Genomic DNA, 11946 nt, shown 5'->3' on the forward strand with positions numbered 1-11946 from the left:
AGAATGGGGAAATTCATTGAGATTGGGAGACGTTGTCTCTTTGGATCAAATCTAGCTTATATCCTCTTCAATCATGCAACTCATTGACCTATTAGCAATCATGATTGATTGAGCCCCAATCCCTTGGTGACTCAATCTCTCAGATCTTGATCAATAGCCAATTCCTTGGTCTAATTGCTCATGAAGAGAGATATGCTTGGTCCCTAATTATACCACACACCATCATAGGTCCAAGTAGAGGGAGGATTATATGTCACATATCCAAACACTAAAACCCAGATTCTACTCTAGTGTGAGAAGGGATTTCAAGCATGGTTGCATGTTTCCTTTTCCAAGGTTCCCATGAAACACTAAGCATGAAGAACGAAATTCCTTCTAGCAAATCAAAGAGAAGATTAAGAGAAGAAGAATTTCACTATTATCAATCCATCAAGTACAACAGAGCTCCCTCTCTCAATGAGAGGGAAGTTAGCTACTCATAGCTCAAAAAGTACTCAAAAGTGAAGTGTAAGAGTGGATCTAAAACTGACTGCTTAACCCCCTTCTTCAGTATTCCTTGGGGGTATTTATACTACTCCTAGTAAAATAAAAGAATTACAAAAGTTAAAAAGGAAAATTACATTTTTGGAGGGAAAAGAAAACACTCAATAAACGTGATCTCCCTGCTGGCGTGTGATTGGCGCTCTAGTGGCGTGTCACATGCTCTTTACTTTTAGCTTGGCGTGCCACGCGCAGCCCTTCAAGTGGCACACACGCCTCTCTAACAACCTTGGCATGCCACGCCTTCGAACTCAAGTGGCACACCATAGTGGAATTCTTGTGTTGCGTGCCACGCCTTCGAACTCAAGTGGCATGCCCCTTTGCCTTTCTTACTTCTCTTTGCCTCTGGAGACTTGAACTTGCGTGCCACGCCCAGGGTTTGGCATACCACGCCCTTGCTCCATGCTTGGCTAGGCTTCTGTGGAAAGTTGAACAGGCGTGGCACGCCCAGGGTCTGGCGTGCCACGCCCCTTTATGAGTGAGTGGTTCCTCTGTTTGGCGTGCCACGCCACGAACTCAAGTGGCACGCCCCAATGCTTCTCTGCTCTTTGGATGACACTGGCGTGCCACGCTTGGGGTTCAAGTGGCATGCCCAAGTGAAGAAAAGTGAGTGGGGTGCCACGCCTTCGATACCAAGTGGCACGCCCATGTAATTTACCTCCTTCATCCTTTCTGGAAACTTGTACCAGCGTGCCACGCCTGAAGGCTGGCGTGCCACGCCTGAAGGCTGGCGTGCCATGCCCATGATCTTGTCTTGGTTCCAGTAGTTGGCGTGCCACGCCTTAGCCTTCAAGTGGCATGCCATAGTGAGATGCTTGGGTTGGTGTGCCACGCCTTCGATACCAAGTGGCACGCCCAGTCCTTGCTTTTGGTCTCTTTGTGCATTGGCGTACCACGCCTGGTTGCTCAAGTGGTACGCCTAAGTGAAGTTGAGATGTTGGTGTGCCACACCTTTGACTTCAAGTGGCAGGCCCAGTCTTCAATTGCCTTCAGCCCCTTCTCTAGATTATTGTACCAGCGTGCCACGCCATGCTGTTCAAGTGGCACGCCCATTGATTTGTGAGCTCTTCAAGCTTGGCGTGCCACGCCTGGGTTATCAAGTGGCACGCCCAAGTGACTTCTTGGAGCTGGCGTGCCACGCTGATAAACCATTAATTTATGGTTTATATTGTGTTTAACTGTGTGGTTTTATCAACTCTTTACCCACTTATTCATTAAATAAGCATGCAGTTATAATTCCTTCCTAAAAATGCTTTATGGTTGAAAACTTACTTCCTAGAGACTTTAATTATGTATTTTAATTCTCCTTTATTCCATTCGATGCCGTGATTTATGTGTTAAGTGTTTCAGGCTTTATAGGGCATGAATGAGTTGGATATTGGAAAGGAAGCTTGCAAAAATGAAAGGAACACAAGAAATTGAGGAGATGACCAGCGAGAAGTGACGCGGACGCATGGCTTACGCGGCCGTGCGATATAGAGGAAATTGCAGAGACGCGGACGCATGGCTCACGCGACCGCGGGGATTGGAAACTGCATCAGTGATGCGAAGGCGTGGATGACGCGCATGTGTGGCAAAGCAAACGCTGAATGACGTGTCCGCATGAATGACGCGATCGCGTGACGTACGCAATCTGCATAATCTGCAGAATTTGCTGGCGGCAATTTTGGGCCTTGTTTTGACCCAGTTTTTGGCCCAGAAAAGTAGACTAGAGCCAGGGAACATGCAGAAACGAAAGAGAACAATTTATTCTACACAGTTTTAGTTTTTAGATCTAGTTTTACTCCTCCTCTAGGGTTTTCTCTCTACACATTCATAGTTCTTAGGATTTTATTTTTATTGCTTTTCACATTGGAATATTGAGAAGAGTTATTGCCTCAGCAAGACTTCGTCATTCTAGTTCGTTCTCTTTACTTGTCTCTTACTCTTCCATGTCCTTTGTTTATTTAGAATTATTATTGAATTATTTTTAGAATTTATTAATACAAGAATTACTTTTATTTTTAATTGATTTCTTTGATTACTGTTTATCATGTCTTTCTATATTTCCCCTTCCTATGTTTTGAGTCCTACATTCACAATGAGCGAGTAGTTCCATAACTTGGATGGGAGTTGATTGAAGGGAAGACCTTGAGTTGGAATGCTTAAAAGAAAAATTGTAATTGGGTTTATTGTTGGATTGCTCTCTAGTCACTGACACCAATCCTTCCAAGTAAGCGGATTGGAACTTGTGAATAGAAATAGCATTCCAACTTGTTTGACTTTCCCTTACCTAGTAAGGGATAACTAAACAGAATAACCCTCGATTATCAATTAATCTTGAGAGTACTCCAACAAGAATAGGGCTTCCAACTAATCTACTCCCAGCCAAGGATTTTATTTAAATTATATAAATTCTCTAATTTAATTTCCTGTTCATCAACTCAATTCTTTTTTGAAAACATCTGATTAATAAAATAGCACACCTTTCTGCAAACTCGTTGGGAGACGACCTGGGATTCATACTCCCAGTATTTTAATTTTAATTTTTGTGAAAACCCTTCTAAATTGATAGGCAGATTTCTGGTTGGTTGAGAACTATACTTGCAACGCATATCTTATAACAATTCTTAACTCGCCAATTTCTGCCAAGTCAATTTTTGGCACCGTTACTGGGGAGTTGCAATAGAGTGCTAAAGTTCTTAATTGGAATTTATTTATTTGCATTTTATTTTATTTTTCTACTATGAGCTGCATGATTCTTTCGTTAGATGACGCGTTCACTTCCTGATCCAAGCTTGCCAGTATTTGATCCTGAGATTGAAAGAACTATTTCATGAATATGGCAAGCTCGGCGTCGGTTAGTCCTCTCTGAAGGTGGATCTGAAACGTCATTTGAGGAAGAAACCAGCCCCCGTTCTACTGATTCGGTTGATTTACGTGTAGGTGACATGGCAGCACCTCGGAGAGTTACTATCCAGGAGGCTGGAGTTTACAATGCAACCATTTCAAGTGCATCACCCAACGGTGGCTACAGATTTTGAAATAAAGACTGCACTGCTAAACTTGATGCCTAAGTTTCATGGCTTACCTGCTCAAGAGCCTATCAAGCACCTGAGATATTTCCAAGCAGCCTGTTCTACTGTCAGGCGTGATGGTGCGGATGAAACTTCTATTTTGCTGAAAGCTTTCCCGTTCTCTCTTGAGGGAAAAGCAAGAGAGTGGTACTACACTCAACCCGCAGCAACTGTATCTGACTGGGATACACTTAGAAGAGAATTTATGGAAAAAAATTTTCCAGCTAAAGTTACTGATAAACTGAGGAAAGACATCTCCATGATTGTTCAGGATGAATCCGAGACTCTCTATGAATACTGGGAATGCTTCAACAACCTTCTGGAAGCATGCCCCCACCATATGATTGACAAGATAATGTTGCTCGGTTACGTCACACAGGGCATGAGGCCCCAAGATAAGACCACATTGGAAAGTGCTAGCAATGGGTCTATGAAAAAGTACAAGACCACTTATGAGGCATGGCAATTGATCAGCGACTTAGCTGAATCTACTCGGAATCACAGGCAGAAACAAGGCCGTTCAAAAGCTATTGCAAAAGTATCCTCTAGCAAAGAGACTACTACTCTAACTCAGAGTATCTGTGAAATGACCAACTTACTGAAGCAGATGCAATTGAATCAACAACAAAGTCAGCAAGCTCAACCTTCTCCACCACAGCAAAGCCAACAGTTAGTCCCGCAGAGAGTTTGCGGAATCTGTGCTAATTATAGCCATTATACTGATATATGTCCACAGCTCCAGCAGGAAGACAACACTGTGGCAGCCACTCATAACTTCTATGACCACCCCAACCAAGGATACAATCAAGGTGGCAGTTACAGCCATGGATGGCAGAATAATTCTAACCAGAATTGGAGGGAAAACAATAACAGAGGAGGCGGAGACAATCATGGAAATCAGAGGTGGAATAATAACAACAATAGGCAGCAGAACCAGAACAAACCTTACAGAGCACCTCACCTGAGGCAATCCTAAGGACCATAGAATACCCAACAGCAGACCTCTTAAATTACTTATCCTTCTTCATCTACTAATGATGAGTTACTACAATCTATTAATCGGAGACAATAGGCCTTGGAAAATAACCTTTATGCTACACTAAATGGTCTAAACTCTACCTTGCAAGCTCTTGTCTCACAGATTGGATCAATGAATAACTCCAATAACCAGCCTTTGAGCTCCAGTGGAATCCCCTCTCAATCATTACCCAATCCAAAGGGTGGCATTAATGCCATCACCCTAAGGTCAGGAACCACACTACAGGAGAGGAATCAGGAGGAGCCAAGCCCACCAGAACACTCCTCAGCTGAAGAGGTAGTGGAAATAGAAGATGTTGAAGAGGAAGAGGACATACAAGACATGGCTAAAAAAGAAGAAGCTCAATCACAGGAAGAATCACCAAAGGGCACAGACACTGCAGAAAACGCCACTCCTATTCCATTTCCGCAACATGCAAGGAAGCCTAGGAAGCAGCTGGAACCTGATCCTAAAATGGTAGAAATATTCAAAAAGGTTAAGGTAACTGTTCCCCTTTTTGATGTTATTCAACAGGTACCTAAATATGCAAAGTTTCTAAAAGATTTATGTATACATAAAGACAAAATTAATGAATTAGAAACTATTCTTTTAGGAAGTTCCATATCTGCTTTAATGGGAGGTTTACCTGAAAAGTGTAGTGACCCAGGTCCATGTATGGTTAATTGTACTATTGGCGGTGTGATATTTTCTGACTGCATGTGTGATTTAGGAGCATGTGTGAGTATAATGCATTTGTCTATATATGATATTTTGAGGCTCCCTCCCTTAAAAAGGTCGGCAGCTCGTTTTATGTTAGCAGATAAAAGCATTATTACAGTGGCTAGAGTTGCTGAAGATGTATTAGTGAGCATTAAGGGGCTCACATTTCCCATTGATTTTTATATCCTGGAGATGCCCCAAAATGACTCAGAGAAGCCATCATCAATCCTACTCGGAAGACCATTCCTGAAGACCTCGAAGTTCAAATTAGATGCTTTTTCAGGAACATACTCTTTTGAAATAGACGGCCGAGTAGTAAGCTTCAATCTAAATGGAATTATGAAGCACCCTCCAGAAGATCATTTTAGCCTTCAGTGTGACATCATAGATGAAACCGTGGCTGAAGTTCACCAGGAGGAGTTTGAAGAGAAGTACATAGGACAAGGTCCAAGTGTGGGGACATTCTCAGAGGACAAGGACAGTACTTTACCATTGTCACCAGTTCCAGACAATCCAGAGTCTGACCATGAGCAGAAGCTAGAATTGAAACCCCTCCCTCCACACCTCAAATATGCTTACCTTGAAGACAAACAGAAGTTTCCAGTTATCATTATAAGGGAACTCACTTCTCAACAAGAAGAGCAGCTACTTAGTGTGCTGAGGAGGCACAAGAAGGCAATTGGTTGGAGTTTGGCAGACATAGTAGGCATCAACCCTCAAGCTTTTGAGCACAGAATATTTCTAGAAGAGGGAGCAAGGCCTGTCCGTCATCACTCAGGTATTACTTGGACGACCCAGTGCACTTGCTGGTTCAGTTGTGCGAAGTTTAATTCCGCGCACCAAGTTTTTGGAGCCATTGCCGGGGATTGTTCGAGTTTGGACAACTAACAGATTGTCTTGTTGCTTAGATTAGGTATTGTCTTTAATTTTGTTTGAGTCTTTTATTTTCCTTTTCGAAAAAATAAAAAAATTTTCAAAAATCTTTTCTTTTCTTTATTAATCTTTATTTTTTTTGTTTGAGTCTTTGTTCTTGTTCTTGTTTGAGTCTTTTTCGAATTTCTTGAGTCCTTTTTCTAAATATTTTCAAAAATAGTATCTTTTGTTTGAATATTGTGTCAATCTTTAAGTTTGATGTCTTCTTGTGTCTTTTCTTTTAAAGTTTTCGAAATTTGTGTCTTTGGGTTTCAAAATTTTTATGTTTGGTGTCCTTTGCATGTTCTTGTTTTCTTTAAATTCTTTAAGTTTTGTTCTTGGTGTTCTTCTTGATTTTCAAAGTGTTCTTGTTTATCTTCTTGTTTTGATCTTAAAATTTTTTAAGTTTGGTGTCTCTTTGTGTTTTTCTTTGCAATTTTCGAATTCTAGGTGTCTTAGATCTAAAAATTTGAAGTTTGGTGTCTTTTTGTTGTTCTTCTCTTTCTTCATTAAACTCAAAAATCAAAAAAATAAAATATCTTTTCTTATCTTTATCTCAATTTTTGAAATTTACAACAAATTTTTCAAATTTCAATTTCAAAATCATTATCTTATCTTATCTTAGTTTTAAATTTCAAATTCAAATCTTTTCAAAAATCATATCTTTTTCAAATTACTATCTTATCTTTTTATCTTTCTTTAAAATTAAAAAAGCTTATCTTATCTTATTTCAAATTCAAATTAAAAAAAATTCAATTTCAAAATCAAATCTTTTAGAAAATTAAATTTCAAATCTTATCTCTATCAAATCTTTTTCAAATCTTTTCAAATTCTTATCTTATCTTTTCTAATTTCAAATTTTAAATTCAAATATTTTTCAAATCTTTTCAATTTCTATCTTATCTTTTCTAATTTTAAATTTTAAATTCAAATCGTTTCTAATCTTCTATCTTATCGTGTTTTAAAATCTTTTCTTAATTAGTTACTTGTTTTCTCTTTCTTCTTTTTCAAAACTTCCTAACTAATTCTTCTCTCTTCTAATTTTTGAAAATTTTGCTTCTATTTCTCTCTCTTATATTTCGAAATTCATCAATTAATTTTTAATTCTTTTTAGTTAATTAACCTTTAATTTCGAATTAAATAACTAAATAAAATAAAAACAAAAATATTTTAATTATAATTTACATCTTTATCCCTAATTCTTCCACTTCTCCTACCTTTCTTCATCATGAACCCAAATGGGAATGAAGAGTTCAGAAGAACTCTGGAGTCTTTTACAAACTCTACGGCTGACTTCTATGGAAGAAGTATTAGCATACCCCCATCAGAGCAAGTAACTTTGAGCTGAACCCTCAACTCATTACTCTGGTGCAGCAGAACTACCAGTACTCTAGACTTCCACAGGAAGAACCTACTGAATTTCTGGCAGATTTCTAATAGATTGCTGACACAGTACACAGGGAGAGGGTAGACCAAGATGTCTACAGACTATTACTTTTTTCTTTTGCTGTAAAGGACCAAGCAAAGAGGTGGTTAGATAACCAGCCCAAATCTAGCCTGAAAGCATGGAAACAGCTAGTAGACAAATTTTTAAATCAATTTTTCCCTCCAAGAAAGATGACTCAGCTAAGACTGGATATCCAGGGCTTCAAACAAGAGGACAGTGAGTCTCTTCATGATGACTGGGAAAGGTATAGAAGGATGTTAAGAAAATGTCCCACTGAAATATTTTCAGAATGGATGCAATTAGACATCTTCTATTATGGCCTTACAGACATGGCCCAGATGTCTTTGGACCACTCTAGTGGTGGTTCTATACATATGAGAAAGACGATTGAGGTGGCTCACGAGCTTATTGAGACAGTTGCAACTAACTAGCATCTGTACTCAGCTGCTGAGACTTCTATGAAAGGAGAGGTTAAGGCAATATCTACTGAACCTAACCCTCCAGAATAAGATAGCCCATTGACTCAGCAACTACATGCCCTTGCCCAGTAACTACTGGAATTGCAAGAGGCTTTGAGAGAAACTCAGGCTTCCAACAGGAATGTAGAATCCCAGCTGAGTCAAACAAGGCAGCAGTTATCTAAGCAGATAACAAAAGAATGCCAAGCCATTCAACTGAGGAGCGGGAAATCATTAAGCACCCAACCTCAGTGCAACAGGAGATCAAAGGAAGAAAACCTAACAGAGGGATATCAGACTACAATCTAAGACATCTCTGAGGGCGTTGAACACCCAAAGAGGAATGTCATTGACGTTCAACGCCAAGAAGGGGTATCCACCCCTGGCATTGAACGCCCAAATAGGAGCAACAATCGTGGCATTCAACGCCAAGATAGGGTATTCACCCCTGGCGTTGAACGCCCAATAGGGGGCAGTGTCCCTGGCGTTGAACGCCAGGAAGGGGGCAGCAATAAGGGCGTTGAATGCCCAAGCAAAGGTGGTCATTCACATACTGATAACAACACCCTCCTAAGCAAGCTAGTAACCCCCCTTCCAATACACAAGGCACTCAGCCTTCATCAATCAAGATTGATGAGTATAAGGCCAAGATGTCATTCTCTCAGAAACTCCGTCAAGTAGAAAAAGATAAACAGTTTGTCCGCTTTGCGGATTATCTCAGAACATTAGAGATGAAGATCCCTTTTGCAGAGGCTCTTGAACAGATACCTTCTTATGCTAAGTTCATGAAGGACATTTTAAGTCATATGAAGGATTAGAGAGAGGAAGAAACAGTCCTCCTCACTGAAGAATGCAGTGTAGTCATTCAAAATAGCTTACCAGAGAAACTTAAGGATCTTGGAAGCTTTATGATACTATGCACTCTAGGGAATGCTTGCATAGGGACAGCCCTATGTGATCTTGGAGCAAGCATCAACCTAATACTTGCTTCATTAATAAAGAAACTCTGCTTGACTTATGAAGTTAAACCAACCCACATATGCCTTCAACTTACTGATGGTTCTGTTAAGTTCCCATCAGGCGTAGTTGAAGACATGATTGTTAGGGTTAGACCCTTTGCTTTTCCCACTGACGTTGTGGTATTGGATATGGATGGGCACAAAAGTGAATCTCTTATCCTAGGTAGACCCTTCCTAGCTACAGGAAGAACCCTCATTGATACCCTGAGAGTCAATGAGGATGAATATGTGCAAAATGTTGTCAAAGACATGTATCATCCAGACACTCCAGAGGAGTGCATGATCATTGACATCATCGACTCCCTGGTGGAAGAAGTTCACATGGTTACGAGACTCAAGGAAGAGCTAGATGCCTTCTTCTATGATGGCCAGCTCGAGTAGGAGGTAGCAGACGAAATATAGGAGACTTTAAGTGCTCCTAAGGAAGAGGATAAACCTCCAAAGCTCGAGCTCAAGCCACTACCATCTTCCCTGAAATATGCATTTCTGGGAGATGGAGACACTTATCCTGTAATCATAAGCTCCACATTAGAGCCACAGAAAGAAGAAGCACTCAGTCAAGTGCTCAAGACACACAAGACCGCTCTTGGGTGGACTATAAGTGACCTTGAGGGCATTAGCCCGACCCGATGCATGCACAAAACCCTACTGGAGGGTGATGCCAAACCAGTGGTACTACCACAAAGGCGACTGAACCTGGCTATGAAGAAAGTAGTGCAGAAGGAAGTCACTAAGCTTTGGGAGGCTGGGATTATTTATCCCATCTTTGACAGCCCCTAGGTGAGCCCTATCCAAGTTATTCCCAAAAAGGGAGGCATGACAGTGGTTCACAATGAAAAGAATGAACTGATTCCTACAAGGACAGTTATAGGGTGGCGTATGTACATTGACTATAGAAGGCTCAATGACGCCACTAGAAAGGATCATTTTCCTTTACCATTTATTGATCAAATGCTAGAGAGACTAGCAGGACATGCTTTTTATTGCTTCTTGGATGGATATTCCGGGTACAATCAAATAGCAGTAGATCCGCAGGAGAAAGAGAAGATAGCATTCACCTGCCTATATGGCGTGTTTGCCTATAGCCAAATACCATTTGGCCTGTGCAATGCACCTGCCACCTTCCAGGGATGTATGCTCTCTATCTTCTCTGATATGGTGGAGAAATTCCTTGAAGTGTTCATGGATGACTTCTCTGTCTTTGGAGACTCATTTGACTCCTGCCATGAACATTTGGCCCTAGTTCTGAAGAGATGCCAAGAAACAAATCTAGTTTTGAACTGGTAAAAATGCCACTTCATGGTGACTGAAGGCATTGTTCATGGGCATCAGATTTCAAACAAGGGAATAGAAGTGAATCAAGCCAAAGTGCAGGTGATTGAGCGATTACCACCGCCCACTAATGTCAAAGGAATTCAAAGTTTCCTTGGACATGTAGGATTCTACAGAAGGTTTATAAAAGATTTTTCTAAAATTGCAAAACCTCTGATGAGCGGATAATTTATACGCTTTTTGGCATTGTTTTTAGGTAGTATTTAGTATATTTTAGTTAATTTTTATTATATTTTTATTACTTTTTATGCAAAAATCACATTTCTGGACTTTACTATGAGTTTGTGTGTTTTTCTGTAATTTTAGGTATTTTTTGACTGAAATTGAGGGATCTGAGCAAAAGTCTAATTCAGAGGCTGAGAAAGGACTGCAGATGCTGTTGGATTCTGACCCTCCTGCACTCGAAGTGGAGTTTCTGGAGCTACAGAATCCCAATTGGTGCGCTCTAAATTGCGTTGGAAAGTAGACATCTTGGGCTTTCCAGTAATGTATAATAGTCCATACTTTTCCTGAGATTTGATGGCCGAAACTGGCGTTAAACGCCAGCCAGAAACCCTTTTCTAGCGTAAAACGCCAGAACTGGCACACTTCTTGGCGTTAAACGCCCATTTTGGCACCCAGGGTGGTGTTTAACTCCAATTTGAGGCACATGCACGTGGAAGCTTGAAAAATCAGCCTAAACACTGACCAAGTTACTCATTTTCTGTAAACCTAAGTTACTAGTTTAGTATAAAAACTACTTTTAGAGATTCATTTTGGGGACTTATGACATTTTAAATCTCATATTGTATCTTCTACAGCATCAGTCTCTAAACCCATAGGTGGGGGTGAGGAGCTCTACTGTGTTTCAATGGATTAATGCAATTACTATTGTTTTCTTTTTGATCACGCTTGATTCTGTTCTAAGATACTCACTCGTACTTCAATATAAAGAATATGATGATCCGTGACACTCATCATCATTCTCAACTTTATGAACGCGTGCTTGACAACCACTCCCATTCTATATGAGCTCAACGTAGTCTTTGGGCGACAGCTTGAGTGCGTATCTCTTGGGTTTCTAATCCACAAGTTTGACTTGCATCTCCTGACAACAGAGCATTCAAACCCATGAGATCAGAACCTTCGTGGTAGAGGCTAGAACCAATTGGCAGCATTCCTGAGATCTGGAAAGTCTAAACCTTGTCTGTGGTATTCCGAGTAGGATCTGGGACGGGATGACTGTGACGAGCTTCAAACTCACGAATGTTGGGCACAGTGACAGTGTGCAAAAGGATAGAGAGATCCTATTCCGACACAAGTGAGAACCGACAGATGATTAGCCGTGCGGTAGCTATGCCTGGTATTTTTCATCCGAGACGAGAGATCCGACAATTGATTAGCTGTACAGAAACCACACCTGGACCATTTTCACTGAGAGGACGGATGGTAGCCATTGACAACG

General features: G+C 40.6%; 1 protein-coding gene across 1 annotated transcript; it reads left to right on the forward strand.

Annotated features, from left to right (window-relative positions):
• Nucleotides 1–9059: 9059 nt before the first annotated feature.
• LOC148568000 (uncharacterized) lies at nucleotides 9060–9551 on the forward strand. Its single transcript, XM_088484645.1, has one exon. It carries the CDS (start codon nucleotides 9060–9062, stop codon nucleotides 9549–9551), a length of 492 nt encoding a protein of 163 aa, XP_088340771.1.
• Nucleotides 9552–11946: the final 2395 nt, after the last annotated feature.

Source organism: Arachis ipaensis, chromosome B4 (genome assembly GCF_059453495.1).
Source record: "Arachis ipaensis isolate K30076 ecotype BB chromosome B4, ASM5945349v1, whole genome shotgun sequence".
Classification (NCBI taxonomy): domain Eukaryota; kingdom Viridiplantae; phylum Streptophyta; class Magnoliopsida; order Fabales; family Fabaceae; genus Arachis; species Arachis ipaensis.